The following is a 27,500-nucleotide window of genomic DNA, read 5'->3' as shown; positions in this document are numbered from 1 at the left end:
ACCAGATTACAACAACGTCTCTGAACGATGACGCCCATCCTACGCGAGGAAAAAAATATCAGATGTCCAAAAATAAACAAAGAATTAAAATGGCATATGAATCATTTGCAATATACTTGAGGGTCCATTCATCGATTGGAAGATGACGAATGGGGGCGTGGGGTCTTATGATTTGAATGGAGAGCCACCGCCATCCCGCATCATCATCATCATCATCAGCACCATTATTATCATCGGCGGCAGCGGCATCGTCAGAGCTGGTCACGTGTCCCGTCGGAAGCAGGGACGGGCGGTAGTGTGGGTGTGTCCAATGGGGTGCGCTTTTCATTCATAACTCCGGCGCATCTCCGCGCTGCTCCTGATTCAAGGATGCAGACGTGGGGCAGGCTGGAGCGGAACCTGCAGCTCGGCGAGGCGGCCCCGAGCTCACCGAGGACCACCGCAAGCATCAGTTGGCTCAGGCGAGTTGATGATCATCATGTTATATATCCATTATGTAAGACGATGTTTGACGGGGATCGTCGTGACTGACCGTCGTTTGCGTTCCCGCGCAGGCGGGTTGCCTGGTGGCAGCGGGGCACGTGCACGGAGCGGAAGATGCTGAGGATGTCAGTGTAGTCGCGCGCCTTCAACACCTTCTGTTTAGAACGTAAGACGCATATACACACACATACTGTATACTGGATTGTCTGCATCACCCACCCACTCATAAATGAGCATCAGTCAGAGTTTCCCAACCCTAAGGCAGCTATAAACTACTTATTTAGTCAAACAACACGTAAAAAAGTACTTTAGGCTGATATATTGGTCATTGTTTCATGGCAGTTACACATTCTTTTGCAACGGCATGTCGTGCATGTCAGAGGTGGGTAGAGTATAGCCAAACATTCGACTCAAGTATAAGAGTAGCGTTACTTCAAAATATTATATACTCTCAAGTAAAAGCAAAAGTAGTCATCAAAGAAATAGATGCCAGAAAAACCAACAACAAAAAATGAAGTGTCCAAGAGCACACTGTTTATAACATTAAGTAACACCACAATTACCATGTTATTGTTTTTCTACATGGATTGTATGTGTATTGTTTTTTTTTTTTGCCATGTGGCAACATGGACTTTTCAATGTGGCATTTTTTTGCCATGTGGCATTTTTTGCCATGTGGCAAAATGGATTTTGGCTTGTAGCATATTTTTGCCATTTGGCATTTCTTTGCCATGTGGCAAAATGCACTTTTCCAAGTGGCATTTTTTTTGCCATGTGGCATTTTTTTTGCTATGTGGAAAAATTGATTTTGCCACCTGGCATTTGTTGTTTTTTTTTTGCCATGTGGCAAAATGGATTTTGCCTTGTGGCATATTTCTACCATGTGGCTTTTTCTGCCATGTGGCATTTTTTTGCCATGTGGTGAAATTGATTTTGCCATGTGGCATTTTTTGCCATGTGGCAAAATGGATTTTGGCTTGAGGCATATTTTTGCCATGTGGCTTTTTCTGCCATGTGGCATCTTTTTTCCATGTGGTGAAATGGATTTTGCCATGTGGCATTTCTTTGCCATGTGGCAAAATGGACTTTTCCATGTGGCATTTTTTTGCCATGTGGCATTTTATATGCCACGTGGAAAAATGGATTTTGCCTTGTTGCATTTTTTGCCATGTGGTAAAATGGATTTTGCTTTGTGGCATATTTTTGCCATGTGACTTTTTCTGCCATGTGGCATTTTTTTGCCATGTGGTGAAATGGATTTTGCCTTGTAGCATTTTTTGCCATGTGGCATTTTTGTTGCCATGTGGTATTTTTTACCATATGGCAAAATTAATTTTGCCACATGGCAAATACCATTTTTTTTTGCCTTTTGGCAAAAAGGAGCCATGTGGCATTTTTTGCCATATGGAAAAATTGATTTTGCCTTGTGGCATTTTTGTTGCCATGTGGCATTTTTGTTGCGATGTGGTATTTTTTGCCATATGGCAAAATTAATTTTGCCACATAGCAAATACCACTTTTCGTTCTCGGCCCTGCTGGATTTTTGGAAAAAAAGAACAATTGTCGCTTATCAAAGCCTATAGTCTTTAGGTCTGTGGTTCCCTTTTACAGAGCTGTACCTCCGAGTTGATATATTTGAGATATTACATAAAATGTTGTCTTAGTCACATGGCTAGAAAATGTGCTTGCGCTATCAAGGACCTGACGTGTACATATAGTCATTACTTGGCGTGAGATCTTCTGCCTCAATCTTTCGCACTCCCTCACACACATTAGAAACATTAAGAAGAAAACTGGAGCCAAAACATCTGCAATATCCAAATATTATCCCTGCAAATGCACCTGTCTGATGTTGATCCATTACCTTAGCGACGGTGCGGTAAAAACTGATAACATTTTCAGAAGTGAGGAGGTCCTAATCCTCCAGCCTTCCAAAAATAATCATCTGTGTGGACGCACGTCCAGATGCGATCGCTCGAAAGCCTTTTTGTCTAATTATTTTCAGGGCCGGGAATGACTGTAATCAGAGATAACGGCTTTAGGAGAGCCTCGCAGCAAAAAAACAACAACACATCAGTAGTTTATATAATTGCCCCCGGCATTTAGAGGCGATTTTTAGCAGACGCTGTTGAACATAATCACCCAAAAATGCTCGTAATCCAATCACCCAGGATTCACCGGTCCATCTGCTTGATGATGGCCGACGAAATATTAACAATACATGAGTTAAAATTGTTTTTTGGCCAGTCAGGGATCAGATTAGATACAATATAAACAGCACACAGAAGATACAGGGTCTGAAATGTAGGAGTGTTTGACCAAACTATTTTTCTTGGTCACCAGTGCAGCTGGCGTTTTGTACTTAAAGATGATTGACAGGTTTGTAGCTTTGATCTGGCCGAAGACGTCTTGGTAGCTCTACGATCAAAGGCACAAATGTGTTAATCATCGTTAAGCTTGGTACACAGTCTGAATGAAGTGTGTTGCTGCAACTCATTCATTGTGTAAGTGAGAGGCTGTTCTTGGCAAAAAAAAAAAAAAAAAAATCCAAAGCGCAACATGCGCACATTGCGATGGCGATGGTCAAACGATATATTGTGGAGTAGATGGACCAGTGAATAAACAGCTTCGCCTTTCCCTCTTCACCACGACGGACCGATGCAGAGTCCGCATCACTGCAGACGCAGCACCGATCCTTCTGTCGATCTCTCGTTCCATTTTTCCGTCACTCGTGAAGAAGAGATACTTGAACTCCTCCACTTGGGGAAGGACCTCATCCCTGCTGCAGGGCCGAGAACGAAAAGTGGTATTTGCCATGGCATTTTTAATTTTTGCCGTGTGGCAAAATGGTAATGCCATGTAGCATTTTTTTGCCATAGTTGATTTGGCTATGTGGCATTTTTTTTGCCATATGTCAAAAATGGATGTTGCCATGTGGCATTTTTTTGCCATGTGGCAAAATTGATTTTGCCGTGTGGCATTTTTTTTGCCATGTGGCAAAAAGGATTTTGCCATGTGGCATTTTTTTGCCATGTGGGATTTTTTTTGCCAAGTGGCATTTTTGTCATGTGGCATTTTTTTGCCATGTGGCAAAATTGATTTTGACGTGTGGCATTTTTTTTTTTTGCCATGTGGCACAATCAATTTTGTCACATGGCAAAAAAATATGCCAAATGGCAAAAAAAAATGCAACATGGCAAAATCACATGGCAAAAAAATGCCACATGGCCAAATCAATTTTGCCACATGGCAAAAAAATTCCACATGGCAAAATCCATTTTTCCACATGGCAAAAAATATGCCACATGGCAAAATCACATGGCAAAAAAATGCCACATGGCAAAACTCATTTTGCCTCATGGCACAAAAAAAGTCCAATGGCAAAATCCATTTTGCCAAATGGCAAAAAATATGCCACATGGCAAATAAAATGCTACATGGAAAAATCACATGACAAAAAAAATGCCACATGGCAAAACTCATTTTGCCACATGGCAAAAAAAAGCCAAATGGCAAAATCCATTTTGCCAAATGGCAAAAAAATATGCCACATGGCAAAAAAAGCTACATGGTAAAATCAGTTTTGCCATACGGCAAAAATAAAAAATGCCATGTAGCAAGAAAAAATGCCACATGGCAAAAAAAAAATACCACAAGGCAAAAAAATACCACATGGCAAAAAAATGCTACATGGCGAAATCCATTTTGCCACATGGCAAAAATAAAAAATGCGACATGGAAAAAAATGCCACATGGCAAAATCATATGGGGAAAAAAATGCCACATGGCAAAAATCAATTTGTCACATGGCACAAAAAAAAGCCCAATGGCAAAATCCATTTTGCCAAATGGCGAAAAAATATGCCACATGGCAAATAAAATGCTACATGGCAAAATCGCATGACAAAAAAAATGCCACATGGCAAAACTCATTTTGCCACATGGCAAAAAAAAAAAAGCCAAATGGCAAAATCCATTTTGCCACATGGCAAAAAAATGCCATATGACAAAAATGCCACTTGGCAAAAAAAATGCCACACGGCAAAATCAATTTTGCCACATGGCAAAAAAATGCCACAAGGCAACATCCATTTTTGACAAATGGCAAAGGGTATGAGATTCCCCCCCAGTTGAGGCTCCCAGCGGTTAAAATAGAATGTTTATTTAAGTTATCTCGTGAGATTCCCTCCTAACTATGGGACTCAAGCGCGTACTATTGTGCAAAACAAGTTATCTCGTGAGATTCCAACCTAACTATGGGACTCAAGCGCGTACTATGGTGCAAAACAAGCTATCTCGTGAGATTCCCTCCTAACTATGGGACCCAAGGTGAAAAACAATAGAAGCTGTTACAATATAGGTCACAGAAGCAATCATACATCACAAAGGCATGATGTGCTGTATTTGAAGTGGGAGGGATGGCAGCGAATTCATTCATTCGCTGCCACGCTCCCACTTCAAACGAATGGGACGTCTACTCATGATAAACTGATAAACTTATCGCCGTATTGTGAGATTGCCTCTCTGACTTTAATGTTGGTGCGCAGGATTCGCCCACGCCGACCTGGACCATGAGCAATGATTCGCCCGCTTTGACAACTCTGACGGAGAACTCTACAGTGAGTACCCCTGCACAGCGACACCACACGCATCCACGTTTCGAGTCTCCATGCTAGGACAGCTTGATCTGCAATCAAAGAGGATTGACTGTTTGTGCTCTTTGACTTCTGTGAAGTCAAACCAACATATGTTCAAACGTTCCATACTGTACCGCACGTGAATATAGGCCAATGCTGCATTTAATGCATATAAAATAGGACATGTTTATTTGGCTTATAAAAGCATATGTGAAGTATGAACATCACTTGCTTTATGATTGGAGTTGGGAGTCATTTTAAAGTATTTCACACAGGGTAGCTCAGTGAAATATTGGGTGGATTTCTGGGTTTGACTTTTCTATGAACTCATTGACTGCTCCGGCTTGATAGATTGTGACCTAGTTAAGATCAATTTGGAGGAATGCACGTAGGCAGATTATATAATAATACTCAGAGGCATAGATTTTTTTATCCTCCAGAAAGAAATGCAAATTTTTGTGACCACCGCCATGTACGTATATCCATATGTCTGTATGCCACTGCTCCCAGGTTGTCAAGGCCTGCATTCCAGAAGGATCAACACAATGTCTATTGAAATGAAACAACAACAAAAAATGGTCAAAAACTAATAAAAATCCAACCAACAATACAAGTGCATTCATTCAGTGGGGAAAAAATCCCACATAAAGAAAAAGTTATATGACATCAAATAATGTGTGTCACAATTATTAGCACCCCTGGTGTTAATACTTTGTACAACCCCCTTTTGCCAACAAAATGGTCTGGGAACTGAGATGGCCATGGGAGGAGGCATTTTTTTTGCCATGTGATTTTGCCATGTAGCATTTTATTTGCCATGCGGCAAAATGAGTTTTGCCATGTGGTATTTTTTGCCATGTGGCATATTTTTTGCCATGTGGAAAAATGGATTTTGCCATGTGGCATTTTTTTTGCCACGTGGCATTTTTTATTTTTGCAATGTGGCAAAATGGATTTTGCCATGTAGCATTTTTTTTTTTTTTGCTATGTGGCATTTTTTGCCATGTGGCAAAATTGATTTTGCCATGTGGCATTTTTTTGCCATGTGGCATTTTTTATTTTTGCAATGTGGCAAAATAGATTGTGCCATTTGGCTTTTTTTTTTGCCATGTGGCAAAAAGAGTTTTGCCATGTGGCATATTTTTTGCCATGTGGTATTTTTTGCCATGTGGCATATTTTTTGCCATGTGGAAAAATGGATTTTGCCATGTGGCTTTTTTTTTTTTTTTTTTGCTTTGTGGCATTTTTTGCCATGTGGCAAAATTGATTTTGACATGTGGCATTTTTTTGCCACGTGACATTTTTTATTTTTGCAATGTGGCAAAATGGATTTTGCCATTTGGCATTTTTTTTGGATGTGGCAAAATGAGTTTCGCCATGTGGTATTTTTTGCCATGTCGCATATTTTTTGCCATGTGGCATATTTTTTGCCATGAGGAAAAATGGATTTTGCCATGTGGCATTTTTTTTTGCTATGTGGCATTTTTTGCCATGTGGCAAAATTGATTTTGACATGTGGCATTTTTTTGCCACATGGCATTTTTTATTTTTGGAATGTGGCAAAATGGATTTTGCCATGAAGCATTTTTTTTTTTTTGCTATGTGGCATTTTTTGCCATGTGGCAAAATTGATTTTGACATGTGGCATTTTTTTGCCATGTGGCATTTTTTTGCCATGTGGCATTTTTTATTTTTGCAATGTGGCAAAATAGATTGTGCCATTTGGCTTTTTTTTGCCATGTGGCAAAAAGAGTTTTGCCATGTGGCATATTTTTTGCAATGTGGTATTTTTTGCCATGTGGCATTTTTTTATTTTCGCAATGTGGCAAAATGGATTTTGCCATGTAGCATTTTTTTTTGCTATGTGGCATTTTTTGCCATGTGGCAAAATTGATTTTGACATGTGGCATTTTTTTGCCACGTGACATTTTTTATTTTTGCAATGTGGCAAAATGGATTTTGCCATTTGGCATTTTTTTTGGCATGTGGCAAAATGAGTTTCGCCATGTGGTATTTTTTGCCATGTGGCATATTTTTTGCCATGTGGCATATTTCTTGCCATGAGGAAAAATGGATTTTGCCATGTGGCAAAATTGATTTTGACATGTGGCATTTTTTTGCCACGTGGCATTTTTTATTTTTGCAATGTAGCAAAATGGATTTTGCCGTATAGCATTTTTTTTGCTATGTGGCATTTTTTGCCATGTAATTTTGCCATGTTGCATTTTTTTTGCGGAGATGAGACCAAGATTGACTCTAAGTGGGTCTGGCGTGCCACGAAAGATGCGCATGCTGAAAAGCCCCTCATACCCACTGTGAAGTATGGGGGTGGGTCAGTGATGCTGTGGGGCTGTTTCGCTTCCAAAGGCCCTGGGAACCTTGTTAGGGTGCATGGCATCATGAATGCTTTGAAATACCAGGACATTTTAAATCAAAATCTGTTGCCCTCTGCACGAAAGCTGAAGATGGGTCGTCATTGGGTCTTTCAGCAAGACAATGACCCTAAACATATGGCCAAATCTACACAGAAATGGTTCACCAGACACAAAATCAAGTTCCTCCCATGGCCATCTCAGTCCCCAGACCTTGTTTTGTTGGCAAAGGGGGGTTGTACAAAGTATTAACACCAGGGGTGCTAATAATTGTGACACATTATTTGATGTCAAATAATGTTTTCTTTATGTGGGATTTTTCCCCCACTGAATGAATGCACTTGTATTGAAGGTTGGATTATCCTCTTTTTCCATTAAAGTCCTATATTATTTGAATTAAAAAAAATATTAAGAAGCTAAAAAACACATCTTTTTCAGGGGTGCCAATAATTATGGAGGCCACTGCATATACAGTCCCTGACAAAAGTCTTGTCACTTATCCATTTTGTAGAAGCAATTGCTAATAACCTGACTTTTAATTATTCAACTGGTTTCAGAAATGGCTCATATGAAAGCTAAGACCCTCCAAAATGATGTTGAATGTACAAAAATATATTTGTTCCACTGAAAAAAGATCTATCATTTAAATGAAGACATAAAGGTCAAATTTTGGCAAGACAACAGTTTTGTCGCCTACAGAAAGTAGTGTGAAAATTGAACAAAATATGTCCAAAACTAAAAGCATTTTGCCTAGCTTTAATAAGTGTCCGAAAATGGGGCTCCGCATTTCCATACCCTCACCGAACCCCTTAGACTTATTCACTGAACCCCTGGGGTTCGATCGAACCCAGGTTAAGAACCACTGCGCTAGAATATGTGCTCGTCTGTCAATGTTCATTCGAAGTAGTTGGAAATCTTTTTTTATTCTATTTATGTTTGGGGTAGATTTTTAAAAATTTTACAGACGAGAACATTTTTGTAAACGTCGACTAAAACTAGACGAAATCAGTCGAGTTTTCGTCAACAAAAATTAGAGGAAATTAGTCGAGTTTTCGTCAACAAAAACTAGACGAAAAACACATTTTGAGATTACTAAAATAAAACAGACTAAGTAGTATCAGGGATTATGGTATAATATAGTAGTAAGTAATATTGTCCAAAAGACGAAGACGAAAACACCTGCCAAAAACAACACTTATTTTTAATCCTGGCTACGTAGAAGAAGACCAATACAATACTGCCTCTTTTCATGACCATTTCTCGAAGAAATACTGGCACAAAAAAATATTACTGGATTCTTAATATGTATACTAGGTGCGTGACAATATATCGAAAAGGTGCTATTTCGCTATACTTTATAGCCCAAAAGGTTATTGATATGCTACTACCTAGAATCGATATACAAGTACCATAATTTCTACACTAGGGGTGCATCTGACTATAGGCCGCAACCCACCATTTTTGAGACAAAAACGGCATTTGTTCATAGATAAGGTGCACTAGACTACAGTCGCCGACAAAAGTCTTGTCGCTAATCCATTTTGGAGAAACAATTGCTAATAACCTGACTTTTAATGATTCAGTTGGTTTCAGAAATGGCTCATATGAAAGCAAAGACTTTCCAAAATGATGTTGAATGTACAATAATATATTTGTTTCAATGAAAAAAGATTTATCATTTAACAAAGACATAAAGGTCAAATTTTGGCAAGACAAAAGTTTTGTCGCCTTCAGAAAGCAGTGTGAAAAGTGAACAAAAAATGTACTTCAAATACAAAAATATGTTACATAACATAAGCGAATGAAGTAGCGGTGCTGTGAGATCCAAATTTAATATTTTGTATGACTTCCATGGGCTTGAAGGACTGCATCCATGCGGTTCGGCAAGGATTCATATAATTTATTGATGAAGTCATCAGGAACATCAAAGAAAACAGTCTTGCATGCCTCCCAGAGTTCATCAACATTCTCGGGTTTTGTCTTCCATGCTTCCTCTTTCATCCTGTTCATATCTGGCGACTGGGCTGGCCAGTCCTGGAGGATCTTGATCTTCTTTGCCTTGAGGAACTCTGAGGAAGAGATTGAAGTATGCAATGGAGCACCATCCTGCAGCAGAATTTGTCACTTTTTATGGTTAGGAATAGGGTTGTTCCGATCATGTTTTTTTGCTCTCGATCCGATCCCGATCGTTTTAGTTTGAGTATCTGCCGATCCCGATATTTCCCGATCCGATTGCTTTATTTTTTGTGCTCCCGATTCAATTCCAATCATTCCCGATAATTTTTCCCGATCATATACATTTTGGCAATGCATTAAGAAAAAAATGAATAAAACTCGGACGAATATATACATTCAACATACAGTACATAAGTACTGTATTTGTTTATTATGACAATAAATCCTCAAGATGGCATGTACAATATTAACATTCTTTCTGTGAGGGATCCACGGATAGAAAGATTTGTAATTCTTAAAGGATAAATATGACTTTGTATATTGTGACTAAATATTGCCATCTAGTGTATTTGTTGAGCTTTCAGTAAATGATACTGTACGCATTTAACTGTTCTGCCCAAATGCATGATGGGAAGTGCAACCATGACTGTGCGTAGTGGCACCAATTGATATATCTTCTCTGCGTTGGGTAATAACATAGGGTGTTAAGAAAAAGATCAACTACTACCTTTCTTCCCCACATTGCTCCCCACGATATTTCTAATTGTTGAGAGAGGAATTGTAAGGCTTTAGCCAATTAAAAAAAGGCTCCAAAGACTGCCAAAATTCACTCTACTCATTTTACGCTGTCTTTTACCTCTATATATGGGTAAAACGGCGCCATTATCGATTGAACGCGACAATGCGTGAGTGGGTCGTGCAACGCATGCGTTAATTGCGTTAAATATTTTAACGTGATTAATTTTTAACAAAATGAATTACCGCTGTTAACGCGATAAATTTGATAGCCCTACTTTAAGCCAAAACTAAAGACTCTGGATGAGTGTAAGACATTTTGTCTGTAACGGCAAATACAATTAGAAAACGATTTAATAAAAAAAAAAAAAAAAATATATATATATATTAAAAAAAAGGCATGTCCGATCATTTTTTGCCGATTCCGATACTTTGAAAATGACGTGATTGGACCCGATTGATCAGCGTCCCGATCGATCTTTAGTTAGGAATGTAAGAGGCAGCTAAGATTTGTTGATATTTCAGACTATTTATCTCTCAGGGTGCAGACAATTAAAAAAACGTGTGGCATTTGCCAAGGCCCACAGCCTGTCAAAAGGATAGAAGCTGGAAAAGTGGCAAAGGTGGATTTTTCAGATGAATCTTCCATTGAATTACACCACAGTTGCCGCAAATATTGCTGGAGACTTATTGGAGCCCGCATGGATCCGAGATTCACTCAGAAAACAGTGAAGTTTGGTGGTGGCAAAATCATGGGCTGGGGTTACATCCAGTATGGGGGTGTGCGAGAGATCTGCAGGGTGGAAGGCAACATAAATAGTCTGAAATACCAACAAATGTTAGCTGCCTATTACATTACTAACCATAAAAAGGGACAAATTCTGCAGCAGGATGGTGCTCCATCGCATACTTAAATCTCTACTTCAAAGTTCCTCAAGGCAAAGAAGATCAAGATCCCCCGGGACTGGCCAGCCCAGTCACCAGACATGAACAGGAGGAAAGAGGAAGCATGGAAGACGAAACCCAAGAATGTTGATGAACTCTGGGAGGCATGCAAGACTGCTTTGTTTGATGTTCTTGATGACTTCATCAATAAATTGCATGAATCCTTGCCGAACTTCAAGTCAACGGAGTGTTTTCTGCCATATATATACAGTACATTAGGGCTGGGACTATCCGCTTTTTTCACAATTTGATCCATATCCCGATACCTGTGTGGCGATCCGATATGTATTGAAATACTTCAACCGTTGTAACATAATACCTTTCAAAATTAATAAATACACAGATGCATGTATCTCCGTTTAAACTAGATGCGATTTGACATTTATTCCTTTTACATAGAAAAGTCCATCAACTGTTACAGCAACTGTTCCTGTGCAAAATACAACAAAAAAACTACTTAGAACAATTCACATTTTATCCCGAGTCCCAATCCGACAGCGAAAAAACATAAAATCACTCTACCGCTAACACTACCGCTAACCAGGGGCGCCATATAGGGGTGAAAAGTGATACTGATTCTAAGGGTCCATGCCCTGATGGGGGCAAACAAAGAAAATTGGAACATTAGGTAATCGTTTGCAAATTTAAATATTAATCATTATAATTTTAATAGGAAGAAAAAGGTTTTATTTTTCTTGTTTTGTTTTTGGCAAAAAGTAAACACCCAGAGGGCATATGTATTGCCAGCCACCCCCCCCCCCCCCCAACCTCCGTATCTTCATTAAATGGTTTGGTCCGCCCTTCCTTCGATCAGACCAGGAGCAGCGGTGTGCATTTACACCAATGACTCGGAGTGCGTGGAACGCGGTACTGCAGAAATGTTTTCAAAACAAAAATTGGGTTTTCAAAAGAGGAAAGAAAACAAATCAAAACAGGAGATGGGTAGAAAAGGCCAACAGAATGTGACAAAGTACTTCACAAAGGAAGTTTGGTGTCTTGTGTCAGTGTAGCGCTAAAAATTAACCTGTTGTCTTAGCTCCAAAACGGGGTCCCAGTTCACTCCGCAAGAAATACGGGATTTTCCCGGCCTCAATGAGCGACATTCACCTATTCAAAAACATGAATTCCAAATAATGACGGCATTTTTTGGTATCCTACAGATGTTACTTGAAAGTTGGTGTGGAAATTTTCTTTTTTAAAATCATTTTGAATCCGGTTTGTCAAGAATTTATTGAATTTAGTTTGCCATCATTTGAGCTTTGTTTGTTAACAGGGGACCTCGCTTCGGCGCTGTAGCCTATAGTGGAGATCGCGAGTTTCCAGATGGGGCTAAGCCTACTCCATAATTAAATACTGTCATTGTTTGCTAGCTAGTGTTTGCTCCACTTTTAGCTTACATTTAATCAGCACAGCAGGCAAACCCTTAGCAAGCTCTTCATACTAAAACAGTTGTATACTGTAATGTATACTGTAGTATAGTTAAAACAAAACATTTATTCTAAGTCATTCATTATGGTATTTGCTTTAAAAATATTTCTAATAAAAATATATTTAGATTGTAAAAGATGGCCTTCAGTACATTTCTTATAGATGATATCAGTACAGTGGGGCAAATAAGTATTTAGTCAACCACCAATTGTGCAAGTTCTCCTACTTGAAAATATTAGAGAGGCCTGTAATTGTCAACATGGGTAAACCTCAACCATGAGAGGCAGAATGTGGAAAAAAAACCCAGAAAATCAGATTGTTTGATTTTTAAAGAATTTATTTGCAAATCATGGTGGAAAATAAGTATTTGGTTAATTCCAAAAGTTCATCTCAATACTTTGTTATGTACCCTTTGTTGACAATAACGGAGGCCAAACGTTTTTTGTAACTCTTCACTCTTCGCTTGGTGTAAAAAAATCAACTATGGGAGCAATTATTAGAAAATGGAAGACATACAAGACCACTGATAATCTCCCTCGATCTGGGGCTCCATGCAAGAACTCAACCTGTGGCGTCAAAATGATAATAAGAACAGTGAGCAAAAATCCCAGAACCACACGGGGGACCAAGTGAATGACCTACAGAGAGCTGGGACCAAAGTAACAAAGGCTACTATCAGTAACACAATGCGCCGCCAGGGACTCAAATCCTGCACAGTCAGACGTGTCCCCCTGCTGAAGCCAGTACACGTCCAGGCCTGTCTGCGGTTTGCTAGAGAGCATTTGGATGATCCAGAAGAGGACTGGGAGGATGTGTTATGGTCAGATGAAACCAAAATAAGACTTTTTGGTAGGAACACAGGTTCTCGTGTTTGGAGGAGAAAGAATTACTGAATTGCATCCGAAGAACACCATACCCACTGTGAAGGATGGGGGTGGAAACATCATGCTTTGGGGCTGTTTTTCTGCAAAGAGACCAGGACAATTGATCTGTGTAAAGGAACTAATGAATGGGGCCATGTATCGAGAGATTTTGAGTGAAAATCTCCTTTCATCAGCAAGGGCATTGAAGATGAGACGTGGCTGGGTCTTTCAGCATGACAATGATCCCAAACACACAGCCAGGAAACAAAGGAGTGGCTTCGTAAGAAGCATTTCAAGGTCCTGGAGTGGCCTAGCCAGTCTCTAGATCTCAACCCCATAGAAAATCTGTGGAGGGAGTTAAAAGTCCGTGTTGCTCAACGACAGCCCCAAAACATCACTGCTCTAGAGGAGATCTGCATGGAGGAATGGGCCAAAATACCAGCAACAGTGTGTGAAAAGCTTGTGAATAGTTACAGAAAACGTTTGACCTCCGTTATTGCCAACAAAGGGTACATAACAAAGTATTGAGATGAACTTTTGGTATTGACCAAATACTTCTTTCCACCATGATTTGCAAATAAATTCTTTAAAAATCAAATAATGTGATTTTCTGCTTTTTTTCTCCACATTCTGTCTCTCATGGTTGAGGTTTACCCATGTTGACAATTACAGGCCTCTCTAATATTTTCAAGTGGGAGAACTTACACAATTAGTGGTTGATTAAATACTTATTTGCCCCACTGTATATTCATTATTGCTCTATACGCTGTATGTTTACATCAATATATTTTCATCCTAAATTAATGCAGAAAATGCACAAATTAGTGTGTAAAGATTCACCAGAATGCAGGAAATGACGTAGTTGATACTCTAAATGTGTGTGTGTGTGTCCCGGCACTGGTGGTGGGGCCGAAAGTGATATTTTTTCATGGGGCCCAAAATCCCTGGCAGCGCCCCTACAGCTAACCACTGTATATGTAAGAATTTCTATTGTAAAATACATTAAATGACCTCCATTGGATATTCATGAGACATTGACTACTCTAGTAATTGAATTATGAATGAAGGGTGCATAGCGAGAGCAGTTCTATAGAATGTACAAGGTCAATAACTACGACCAATCCTTATGAAAGTTCACCATGGTCATCTTGTCATAATACTGTATGTGTATGAAGTACCAAAGACAAATTCCATACTGGCACTTTGCAAGGCCTCCCCACCCACAATAACCCAGTTACTTCCACCCTCTCCGGAAAGTGACATCAGAACAGATGCGGGACGCCCGCTCAACCGGCCGGCTGCGGGGATTGCTCATGTGCGTCCGCATCCTCCTACCGTTTCCATTTTTAGCCTTTGGAGGCCTCATTTCCCCACTTGTCGAGAAGCCCACGAAAATTGAATTAAGGGTCTTGCTGACGTTTCGATTAGCGTCCCCGGGCTTGCTCAGCTGAGACGTATTATTCAAAGAGAGAGCCATCTCTCTGTACGTGTCTAGGGATAAAAATCACTGCGAGGAGGTTGAAACTCTCTGGTGTTAATTCTAATCCTTATTAAGTAAAATGTCGCTTAGCTGACCGACTATTGCTGCAGAGATTCTTAGATCAGAAAGAGAAAAATCTATTACTGTACTGTTACAGCTCGACTAAAGCGCTCACAAAAACGAAGCGTGACAAGCAAGGTGTCTGTCTTACTGTGTTTTATACGAATGACAAGCTACATGAAATACAGTCCCTGACAAAAGTCTTGTCGCTTATCCATTTTGTAGAAATAATTGCTAATAACCTGACTTTTAATGATTCAATTGGTTTCAGAAATGGCTCATATGAAATCTAGGACCCTACCAAATGATGTTGAATGTACAAAAATATATTGGTTTCACTGAAAAAAGATTTATCATTTAATTCAAATTTTGGCAAGACAAAAGTTTTGTCACCAACAGAAAGTAGTGTGAAAATTGAACAAAAAATGCAAATGCAAAAATATGTTACATAACAAGCAAATTAAGCAGTGGTGCTGTGAGATCCAAATTTAAATATTTTGTATGACTTCCATGGGCTTGAAGGTCTGCATCCATGCGGTTTGGCACGGATTCATACAATTTATTGATGAAGTCATCAGGAACATCAAAGACAGCAGTCTTGCATGCCTCCCAGAGTTCATCAACATTCTTGGGTTTCGTCTTCCATGCCTCCTCTTTCATCCTGTTCATGTCTGGTGACTGGGCTGGCCAGTCCTGGAGGATCTTGATCTTCTTTGCCTTGAGGAACTTTGGGGTAGAGATTGAAGTATGCGATGGAGCACCATCCTGCTACAGAATTTGTCCCTTTTTATGGTTAGGAATGTAAGAGGCAGCAAAGATTTGTTGATATTTCAGACTATATATGTTGCCTTCCACACTGCAGATCTTTCGCACACCCCCATACTGGATGCAACCCCAGACCATGATTTAGCCACCACTAAACCTCACTGTTTTCTGAGTGAATCTCGGATCCATGCGGGCTCCAGTAGGTCTCCTGCAATAGTTGGGGCGACTGTGGTGTAATTCAATGGAAGATTCATCTAAAAATCCACCAAAATCCACAAAACAATGAACTTCCTCAAGGCAAAGAAGATCAAGATCCTCCAGGAATGGCCAGCCCAGTCACCAGACATGAACAGGCACTACGAACCACTATCACTGCAGACACTGCACCGATCCGTCTATCGATCTTCTGCTCACTCCTAGCCTCACTTGTGAACAAGACCCCAAGATACTTGAACTCCTTCACTTGGGGCAGGATCTCATCCCCGACCCCGGGAGGGCACTCCACCCTTTTCCGACTGAAGATTATGGTCTCGGATTTGGAGGTGCTGATCTTCATCCCAAACGCTTCACACTCGGCTGCGAACTGCTCCAGTGAAAGTTGGAGGTCACGGCTTGATGAAGCCAACAGTACTGAATCATCTGCAAAAAGCAGAGATTATATGCTGAGGTCACCAAATCGGACCCCCTCAACGTTTCAACTGCGCCTAGAAATTCTGTCCATAAAAATTATGAACAGAATTGGTGACAAAGGGCAGCCTTAGCGGAGTCCAACCCTCACTGGGAACGAATTCGACCTACTGCCGGCAATGCGTACCTAACTCTGACACTGTCGTACAGGGACCGAACAGCCCTTACCAAGGGGCTGGGTGCCCCGTGTAGTGGGTACACGCAGGTCCGTTGTGGAGCGTGGAAACCTCCCTGCCGATTCGTTCATGTAAGGACACTAACTGCTACGCTGTTGGCTCAAGCTTTATTGGCGCAGTGGTTACCGTCCTTACCTGCCGAGTGGAAGCGTTGTGGCGCGCGGGTTTGCGTCCCGGCCTGGTCAGAGGTGGGAGCAGAACGCGGGGCGGTGCTGACACACCAGTTACACCCATACTCCCGGACCACCCCCCACAGGACCCCCGAGGCACACAGTCGAACGCCTTCTCCAGATTCTCAAAACACATGTACACTGGTTGGGCGAACTCCCATGCACCCTCGAGGACCCTGCCGACGGTGTGGAGCTGGTCCACGAAAACCATACTGCTCCTCCTGAATCTGAGATTCAGGCGCTGACACACTGGTTACATTGGTGCCGTGACCCGGATCGGCAGCGAAGGTTTCGGGGGGTGAGTGTAACGGGTAAACGCAGGTCCGTTGTGGAGCGTGGAAACCTCCCTGCCGTTTCCTTTATGTAAGGACGCTAACGGCTATGCCGTTGGCTCGAGCTTTATTGGTGCAGTGGTTACCGTCCTTGCCTGCCGAGTGGAAGCGTCGTGGCGCGCGGGTTCAGGTCCGGGCCTGGTCGGAGGTGGGAGCAGAACGCGGGGCGGCGCTGACACACTGGTTACATTGGTGCCGTGACCCGGATCCGCAGCGAAGGTTTCGGGGGGTGAGTGTAACGGGTAAACGCAGGTCCGTTGTGGAGCGTGGAAACCTCCCTGCCGTTTCCTTCATGTAAGGACGCTAACGGCTACGCCTTTGGCTCGAGCTTTATTGGTGCAGTGGTTACCGTCCTTGCCTGCCGAGTGGAAGCGTCGTGGCGCGCGGGTTCAGGTCCGGGCCTGGTCGGAGGTGGGAGCAGAACGCGGGGCGGCGCTGACACACTGGTTACATTGGTGCCGTGACCCGGATCCGCAGCGAAGGTTTCGGGGGGTGAGTGTAACGGGTAAACGCAGGTCCGTTGTGGAGCGTGGAAACCTCCCTGCCGTTTCCTTCATGTAAGGACGCTAACGGCTACGCCTTTGGCTCGAGCTTTATTGGTGCAGTGGTTACCGTCCTTGCCTGCCGAGTGGAAGCGTCGTGGCGCGCGGGTTCAGGTCCGGGCCTGGTCGGAGGTGGGAGCAGAACGCGGGGCGGCGCTGACACACTGGTTACATTGGTGCCGTGACCCGGATCCGCAGCGAAGGTTTCGGGGGGTGAGTGTAACGGGTAAACGCAGGTCCGTTGTGGAGCGTGGAAACCTCCCTGCCGTTTCCTTCATGTAAGGACGCTAACGGCTACGCCTTTGGCTCGAGCTTTATTGGTGCAGTGGTTACCGTCCTTGCCTGCCGAGTGGAAGCGTCGTGGCACGTGGGTTTGCGTCCGGGCCTGGTCAGAGGTGGGAGCGGAACACAGGGCGTTGCTGACACATGGGAAGTCCACTGGGCCACCCCCTACAGGTTGGGCGAACTCCCATGCGTCCTTGAGGACCCTGCCGAGGGTGTAGAGCTGGTCCACTAAAACCACACTGCTCCTCCTGAATCCGAGATTCAACTTCCCGACGTGTTGAAGTTGACCATGTTGTAGCATATATTTAGTCAATGACATTTGCATACATCAGATCACTTATTTTGGGGAAGCTCTCAGCTTCCCTTGCAGTTTTAGAGCAATCACCAATGGAATAGACATGTCTCGTACAAAATGTACTCATCTTTTCCGCAATCAAAACGACGGTGCACCATTATGCGGAAGTAGTCGTGCACCGTCACCGACAAATAAAAGCGTTTATCCCACCAGGATGTCCCTGTGTCGGCGGGCCAGGTGGAAAATTATGTGCTGCTTTTGGTGCTACTGAGTATTTTCGCTGGGGGGACGCTAGTTCTGCTCTCCCTGCTGCTGCTCTTCTGCCACCGCTGCTGCATGGGTGGGCGTCGCTACTCCAGGTGGGTGCTCTACACTTACATCTTCAAGATAATTGGTAGGCATCCCTAGCGGGCGTTAATTCCAGAGTCTAGAGATCCGATTGTAGTTGTCCCAATGACGTAGTGTACACATGTGTTTCAGAGCGAGTGATGACCCTGAGAAAACTAACACAACTTACGTTGAAGACTCTCAGCCCACACAAGGTCAGAACCGCTGTATTCTTGCACGATTGACACTCATTCACGCCGTTGTCATTTTTCTTCATGTCACCCAGAGATCACCATTCGTCTGGATGAAACAGACGCTCTCTCAGCTTCCAGCTGTCACGACGGGGAGTCGGAGAGGTTCGTTTCCACCGGGCTGACAGGCCGCAGAGTATCCTTCAACGAATCCGCTCTGTACGAAAAGGAGAGGATGACCGAGGACAAAGGACGCAGGTACATTCCAGATTAGCGAACAATGTTTCGCAACCTTTATTGAAACAAAATGCATTTTCTGCGTGTCCATTCAGGTACACTCTAACCGAGGGTGATTTTCACCACCTAAAAAAAGCTCGGCTGACTCACCTCCACCTGCCGCCGGCACCATGTGACCTCAAAATCCTCACCATCATGGAGTGTGACTCAAATGAGAGCAGCTCTGTCAACATCAGTGACGCGCCAACTCCTAAACTTCCTCTCACTATTTACCAGGTAATGTGGATCTATCACACTTACATTTCAAACGTACAGAGCCCCCCCATGTGCAAGGGTACAAAAAATACATTTTTCATACCTAATCTGTACCCACAGTTTAGTAATCTGTGTGGGTACATAGTACTAAATTGTACCCACAGTTTAATCATCTGTACCCACATATAACTAAACTATGGGATACATGGGATGCTCCACCACAATTTAGTAATCTGAACTAACAGATTACTAAACTATGGGTACAGTTGACCTATGAAGTTCAGTAATCTGTACTGTGGGTACAGTTTAGTAATCTGTACCCACAGATTAGTCAAAAGTGGGTACAAACGACCTATGAAGTTTAGTAATCTATACTGTGGGTACAGTTTAGTAATCCGTACCAACATATTACTAAACTGTGGGTACAAATTACTAAATTGTGGGTGCAGTTTAGTAAATTGTAGGTACTGATTGCCAAATTGTGTTTAGTAATCTGTAACGTGGGTACAGTTTAGTCATCTGTGTATACAGATGACATAACTGTGCGTACAGTGTAGTAATTTGTACCCACAGTTCAGTTATCTGTTTGGGTACATAGTACTAAATTGTACCCACAGTTTAAACTATGGGTACAGATGCCCAGATGATTTCTAAACTGTGGGTGCACATTACTAACATGGAGGTACAAATTAGTTATCTTGGGTACATAGTACTTAAGTGTACCCACTGTTTCAGAGATTACTAAACTATGGGTACAGATCACTAAATTGTGGGTACAGTTTAGTAATTTGTACCCACGGATTACTAAAATGTGGGTACAGATGACCTATAAAATTCAGTAATCTGTACTGTGGGTACAGTTTAGTAATTTGTACCTACAGTTTATTGTGGGTATAGTTTAGTAAATTGTAGGTACTGATTGCCAAGTCGTGGGTACAGATGACTAAACTGTACCTAGGAAGTTTAATAATCTGTCCGGTGGGTACAGTTTAGTCATCTGTGTGTACAGATGACTAAACTGTGCGTAAAGTTATGTAATTTTTCTAAACTGTGGGTACATATTACAGTAATCTTGGGTACATAGTACTTAAGTGTACCCTCAGTTTCACAGATTACTAAACTGTGGGTACAGATTACTAAATTGTGGGTACTGATTGCCAAACTGTGGGTACAGATGACTAAACTGTACCTTTTAAATTTATTAATCTGCACTGTGGGTAGTTTAGTCATATGTGTGTACAAATGACTAAACTGTGAGTACAGTTTGGTAATCTGTGGGAACACATTTCTAAACTGTGGGTACATATTACTAATGTGTATGTACAAATTAGTAATTTTGGGTACATAGTACTTAAGTGCACCCATAGTTTAGCAATTACTACTGACAATTTAATAATCTGTACCCATAAATTATGAAACTGTACCTACAATTTAGTGATCTGTGCCCACAGATTACTAAATCTGTGGGCACAGATTATACCTATTAAATTGAGTAATCTTTATTTTAGGTACAGATTACTAAATCGTGGGTACAGATTACTTAAATTACTACTACATTATGAATACTACAGTTCAGTAATGGATGGGTACATAGTAACAAATTGTACCCACAGTTTAGTACAGATCACTAAACTGTGGGTACAGATTACCTATGAAGTTTAGTAATTTTTACTGTTGGTAGAGATTATTGAAATTACTACGACATTATTACTAGTACAGTTCAGTAATCTGTGACGGTACATAGTGACAAATTGTACTCACGGTTTAGTGATCTGTGCCCACAGATTACTAAATCTGTGGGCACAGATTATACCTATTAAATTGAGTAATCTTTATTTTAGGTACAGATTACTAAATCGTGGGTACAGATTACTTAAATTACTACTACATTATGAATACTACAGTTCAGTAATGGATGGGTACATAGTAACAAATTGTACCCACAGTTTAGTACAGATCACTAAACTGTGGGTACAGATTACCTATGAAGTTTAGTAATTTTTACTGTGGGTAGAGATTATTGAAATTACTACGACATTATTACTAGTACAGTTCAGTAATCTGTGACGGTACATAGTGACAAATTGTACTCACGGTTTAGTAATCTGTACCTATATATTACTAAACTGTGGGTATAGATTAGCAATGAAGTTTAGTAATCTGTACGATGGGTACAGTTTCGTAATCTGTGTTTACATATTACTAAATTGTGTTGTAGTTTGGAAATCAGTGGGAACACATTTCTCAACTGTGGGTACATATTACTAATGTGTCAGTACAGTTTGATAATCTTTGGCTACATAGTATTTAAGTGTACGCACAATTTAGTAATCTGTTCCCACAGATTACTAAACTGTACCCAGTTTTGTGATCTGTACCCACAGATTACTAAACTGTGGGTACAGATTACCAATGAAGTTTAGTAATCTGTACTGTGGGTACAGTTTTGTAATATGTGGGTACAGATTACTAAACTGTGGTTTAAGATTATAAAACTATAGATACAGTTTAGTAAAGTGTGGGTGCAGATTACTAAATTGTGAGTACATATTAGCTATGAAAAATATGTTTATTTCCTACCCTGGCACCCGGGAGCTCCGTACAAACAGGCCCTGCAACTGATTGACAACGAACCCTCTCTTGATTTAAGTGAGCTTGTATAAGCCCGATATTCTTGTACACTAAATTCCGAGATGAGAATCTGCTCCTTTATCTCCTAGCCGACTGAGAGAAGAGTGTCTGACTGGTTGGGTCAGAGCCGCAGCAGACGTCTCCCTGGCGACACACATCATTCCATCCTCCTGGACCAGATTCCTAGACGGGGTTCCCTGACTGTGAGCATGTTTGGGATTTTCCAAAAGATGCTTGAAACCACATTTGAATTTAAGCCAAATGTTTCAAGACAAACCGTTTGGTCAGTCCAGTCCACCATATTGTTCCATTCACCTTGCAACAGTACAGATGAGATTAAGTAAGTAAAGGGAGGCTATTTTTGGTTGACCAATTAGCAGTGTCTCTACGGTAGCAAGGTATTCAGTTTTTAGTTGAGACATTTAGGATCATCAGACAACCAATGTTAGCTTATCTTAACATGGACTTCTAAGTAAGAATGTCCATGCATTTACACACGTAAAAAAAGTAATTAGAAGACTGACATTATCATTAGCCCAGTGACAATTTGGCAAATACTTTGATTTCTTATCACTTTCCTCTTTCCTTTCATTTTTCCGGTCAGTTGGAGGCTCTCAGAGGCAGAGGGGAAGCTCAAGGTGAACACATAATGAGGGGGGAGACCACCCATGCTTCCGGCCAGACGTCAGTTCTGCAGTTCTTGTCAAAACTGAGGCGACACACCAGTCTGGAGGGGGCTGGGCCCTATTTCAAGCGTTGGAAGTTTGACAGGAGCCACCGGGCTGCCAGTCTGGATGCCAAAGGTTTGTGAGCGAGCGTTGCCATCTCGGTGGTATTGGGAGAAACTATTAGTAAAAGCTTGTCCTGTATTGTTACATGGGATGCTCTACCAGGGTCCCCAAAGAGAAGACCCTTCCAGAGGCAAAGAGCTGCAAGTGAAAACACTGATCATACTGAGGATGACTCTTCAATCCGAAACGATACAACAGGGTCTTTTCCGCAGACTCCCAGTCAGACCAGCGGCCTCCAGTCTCTGTCTGCCGAATCTCTGTCTCAACCTTCGATGGGTCACACCACCTCCGTCTTCCTCCACAGGTAAAGTTGTCATCCCACTGAATTGAGTCCTGCATCTTTGCCACACAGTCTTTACAGTTCTTGATTGAAGAAAAATCTATGTGTACAGGCTGGAGGCCGTGGTTGTGGAGGTCAGCGGTATCAGCAGTAGAAGAGAAGAACCGCCTTGGCAAGCGGATCATTTCTCAAACCAGAGGCAAATCAGCATCTCAGGCAACAACCAGAGAGTCCAGGAAGGATTAAAACCCGATGCTGTCGCAAGGACAGACAGTGTCTGGCTTGAGTCTGAACCTCTACAAGAGGATGAATTGTTCAAGTCACAACAGGAAGCCAAAGTCATCCAATGTAAGGACTCGCCTAGGAAAACTCCAGATGATAAAACAAGCAATCTGACTCAAAACTGTGAGATGGAAGCTGATGAAGGAGAAGAGGTATTGTTAGAAGATGAAAGCAGACCGAGGGCGGATTCAGGTTCTTCTCTTTCCTTCGGGCTTCGGCAGGAGATCTTAGAGTCTCAACCGTCTCTCTACAGAGACATCTGGAGCTTACGAGCCTCCCTAGAGCAATACGCCTCCTCGGACCAGAGCAGCACTGACAGGGAGTCTGTCCGCAGCGATGCCGAAAGTGTCTCGTCACAGAGCGGAAACCGTACCGGACAGCTGGACAGCTGCTTGTCCCAAGACCTGGATGATGAACCCGAAGCAGAAGGAGAGGTGATGGAAGGAGGTATCAGAGGGGCATCGGGGGGCGCCAGCGAGACCGGAAGTGGGGTTGACGGAGAAGGTGACGTGGGTAACCGCAAACTCCTTCAGATGGATAGCGGCTACGCCTCTATTGAAACACCATCCAAAGGCCCGGAGGAGATGCGCATTTTTGGGACTCCTGCAGCCCCACGTGGAAAAACGGCCTCAGAAAGAAGGTTGTTCTTCACAAGCTCAGGTAGAAAAGGTTCTGTGTGCGAGAGCACCGACACCAGGTTGTTCCAGGAAGAGATGGAAGAAGATTTAACTGAAAGCACAGAGGAGAAACACAAGACTAGTCTCTTGCTCCAACAACCCGTCAAATTACTCGATCCTCAGAAACAAGATAACCTAACAACTCAACTGCTGAAGCCGATATCTCAGCCTTCCAGTCCTCACCGACCTCGCCTACACCGCCGCGACTACAGCATCGACGAGAAGACCGACGCACTTTTCAACGAGTTCCTCCGACACGACCCCAGGTTCGACCAGCCAGATTCGCCATTTCGGACCAGGCACCGCTCCAGAGTGCACCTGAGGAAGCAGTGGCAAAGACACAAGCAATACAGCGACCCGGGAACAGGGGGTCGTTACTCCCCATCTCTGGAGAGACAGAGGTTCACCCCGCTACCGAGAGGCGACAGCGCCAGTTATCCTTTGGACACCAGGTACCACAGCACACTCTCGCGCATCGCCAGCGCGGCGGATGAAGAAGCTAGCGAGATAGCAGCTTGCGAAGAGGCAGCCAGAGAAAGCACAACAGAAGTGTCCGGCGATGGAGCCGTCGCCTCAGAGATTATATCAAATGTGACTGGCCAGGGTGACGGTCAGCAAACTTCTTCCAACACTAAAAGCACAAGCAGTCAGCAGCCCGCCACCGGGCTTGCGCGCTGCATGGACCCTCGAGTGGAAAACAGGAACAACAACAGCAGTCCGTCAAGCAATCTGGCAGACAAACTGGCCGCGGCGGTGGAGGAGAGACTCTATGGCAGCATGCGGAGGGCTGAACTCGACCAGGGGGGAACGGAGAGCGTGGTCGCTGCCTCTCACACAGTCTCGCCTAACCATAGTCCTATGTAACCCAATCATACTCTGATCTATTTGATAAATTAGACTGTCCTGTGGTAGATCATAAATACATTGAAAGCTCTTTGTCAAAGAGTTCAAATCTGGGATCCGTAGAGAATCCTTGTTTTCAGAGTTTTACTCCATCAATAGCAGTTAGATTGTTTATCTCAGTTGAAGTTTACTGTAAAACAGACCCCAAATTGCTCAACCAAATGACTCCACGTCAGTTCATCAAACAAAAGTACATTTTCTTATTGCCAACAAAATGTGAAACAAACCTTAGATCAGGGGTGAGCAAACTATTCTACAAAGGGCCGCAGTGGGTGCAGGTTGTTGTTGTTGCAACCCATCAAGAGGACACCTCTTCACCAATCTGGTGTCTTACGAGTGCAATCAGTTGATTGTAGTCAGGTGCTTCTTGTTTCCCAGGACCTCTCATTTGGTTAAACTGCCTGTGCTGGATTAGTTTTAAGGAACAGAACTCTGGTCCTTGAAGACCGGTTTGGAACTTAGGTGGGTGTTGGGAGATAGCACCCCCCCATTGGATGGTCCATTCAGAGGGTCCCATTCATGCTAAGATAATGCGGGGAGCTGAGGGGTCAGCTAATAAATTTTTACTAGCGCCCCCCCTAACCCACCCCTCCGTTACCTAGGTAGGATAATTGTCATTCCATCCCCAACCCTCCTGGTCAGACAGTCCCCTTGTGGGGGAAAGGGGGGGGGGGGGGTCACAATCATGCTAAGATGATGTGAGGAGCTGAGGGGTCTGCAAAAAAATTTCAACTAGCGCCCCCCTTACCATTATTTATTGATTGATTATTATAATTGTCCACTAGCACCCCACTACCCTGTTGGACGGTCTACTTGCGGGGTCCCGTTTATGCAAAGATGACCCTAACCCTAGGGCCACGAATAATTTTCCACTAATGCCCACTCCTTACCTACACCCCTTTACCTAGGTAGGATGATAATTGTGCACTAGCACCCCCCCACCCCCACAGTCCTTAGGGACGGGGGGGTTCCCAACATCTTAGACATGCTTAGATGATGTGAGAAGCTGAGGGGTCTGCAAATAATTTTCCATTAGCTCCTCCGTCCGTACTCCCCTTTACCTAGGTAGAATGATAATTGTCCACTAGACCCCCCCCCCCCCCCGCCTTGTCAGACGGTCCACCGGGGGTTCCCATTCATGCTAAGATGATGCGCCCCCCCCCCCCCCCCGTCCATTAGCACCCCTGCTCCTCACCTGCCCCTCTCCACTGCCCCCGGGCCTCCAGTCCGGGGTCCAGTTTGCGGGCGTAAAAAAGGGCATGGTTTGGTGAAGGGAGGGTCAAAGAGAAAGCTAAGATGATAATTTTCAACTACCATGCCCCCTGTCGGACAGTCAACTCGAGGGAGTCCCATTAAGGGTCCAAAAAAGTGTTAAGGGGCCCGTGAATAACTTTTCCACTAGCGCCCCCCCGCCCCCACCCCTACCCCCTGCACCCGGGCCTCCAAGGGGTCCAGTTTGTGGGCGTAAAGTGGGCATGTTTTGGTCATGAGAGGGTCAAACAGAAAGGTAGTAGGATAATTGTCAACTAGCACCCCACTAGCACCTTGTTGGAAGGTCTACTCGTGGGGTCCCATTTATTCTAAGATCATGTGTGGAGGTGACGGGTCCACGAATAATATTCCAGTAGCTCTTCTCAACCCGGGCCTCCAAGGGGCCAGGTTTGTGGGCACGGTTGGGTAATGGGAGGGTCAAACACAAAGGTAGGATGATAGTTGTCCACTAGCACCCCACTACGCTGTCAGAAGGTCTACTTGCGGGGTCCCATTTATGCTAAGACGATACGTGGAGCTTCAGGGTCTGCGAATAATTTTCCACTAGCGCCCCTACCCCCATGCCAGGTTTGCGGGGAGGGTCAAACAGAAAGGAACGATGATAATTGTTCACTAGCACCCCAGCACCCAGTCAGACGGTCTACTTGTGGGGTCCCATTTATACTCATCATCCCACCCAGGCCAAGTTCTGATTTGTTCCGCCACTGCTTAGATGGTATAACACATATGACCATAGATAATTATAATCCTTGAAACAGTGACTTTAAGACGCAGCAACCACACAATACTCAGTTATGGATTCTGTCTGCGCCGAACTTGTGATAAAGCGATGGTAACACTGTATTATAACCTTCCTCGGGCAGCATTTCCTCTCAGACCTTAATCTCCACTGTGATGCCATGTGATGTGACATGTGTCGCCTCTTTTTATCCGCTCAACATATTGCACAGAATAACATCTAGCGCCTCAGTCTTTGGAAATATTTTGAAACAAATTGTGTTTACCGCATGCGACTTCTACTACTATCACTACTGTATGTCCGAAACTATGTAAGTGAAAGACTGTACAGTTTTAAAGTTGAAAAACAAAAAGCACTTTCATGTTACCATTTCTATCATGAACAACAAATATCCTCCTCAAGTGTCCTTGTTTGTTTGCATGAAGAATTGGGAAACACTTCTCGGACAACGGTGAAGTTTTAGTGCACAACAAAGGCAATTTCAGGTCCTTGATTTAAAAAAAAAAATTGTTCATTTTTAACAGTTTTGACAACGAAACGATGACAAAGAAAATATTTCATCAAGGAACACTTTTTTCATGACGATGACGAGACGACAACGAGCTAAAAACGTTTTTTGGGAGACTAAAACATAATGTGACGAATGGTAGGTGTCGTTTAAAAATGCGCAATACAGGTGAGTTCCCGGGTTACGAACAAGTTCC

General features: G+C 42.9%; 1 protein-coding gene across 1 annotated transcript; it reads left to right on the top strand.

Annotated features, from left to right (window-relative positions):
- The first annotated feature begins 271 nt into the window (after positions 1-271).
- On the top strand, positions 272-27,192 carry LOC130930395 (voltage-dependent calcium channel beta subunit-associated regulatory protein-like). The gene is made up of 11 exons (XM_057858321.1): positions 272-461; positions 555-649; positions 5,031-5,102; positions 18,425-18,570; positions 18,692-18,753; positions 18,825-18,987; positions 19,062-19,242; positions 21,942-22,055; positions 22,457-22,655; positions 22,746-22,947; positions 23,036-27,192. The coding sequence occupies exons 3-11, from the start codon at positions 5,055-5,057 to the stop codon at positions 24,744-24,746; spliced, it is 2,826 nt and encodes a 941-aa protein (XP_057714304.1). The 5' UTR covers positions 272-461; positions 555-649; positions 5,031-5,054; the 3' UTR covers positions 24,747-27,192.
- Positions 27,193-27,500: the final 308 nt, after the last annotated feature.

Source organism: Corythoichthys intestinalis, chromosome 14, assembly GCF_030265065.1.
Source record: "Corythoichthys intestinalis isolate RoL2023-P3 chromosome 14, ASM3026506v1, whole genome shotgun sequence".
Taxonomy (NCBI): domain Eukaryota; kingdom Metazoa; phylum Chordata; class Actinopteri; order Syngnathiformes; family Syngnathidae; genus Corythoichthys; species Corythoichthys intestinalis.
Note: the sequence above shows the minus strand (reverse complement) of the source record. Positions and strands in the feature narration are given on the sequence as shown.

Coding starts and splice junctions, on each gene's coding strand:
- LOC130930395 (XM_057858321.1), top strand. CDS start 5,055: ATGAGCAATGATTCGCCCGCTTTGACAACTCTGACGGAGAACTCTACA. Junction 19,243..21,941: donor TTCCTCTCACTATTTACCAG/GTAATGTGGATC, acceptor TTTATCTCCTAG/CCGACTGAGAGAAGAGTGTC. Junction 22,056..22,456: donor CTAGACGGGGTTCCCTGACT/GTGAGCATGTTT, acceptor TTTTCCGGTCAG/TTGGAGGCTCTCAGAGGCAG.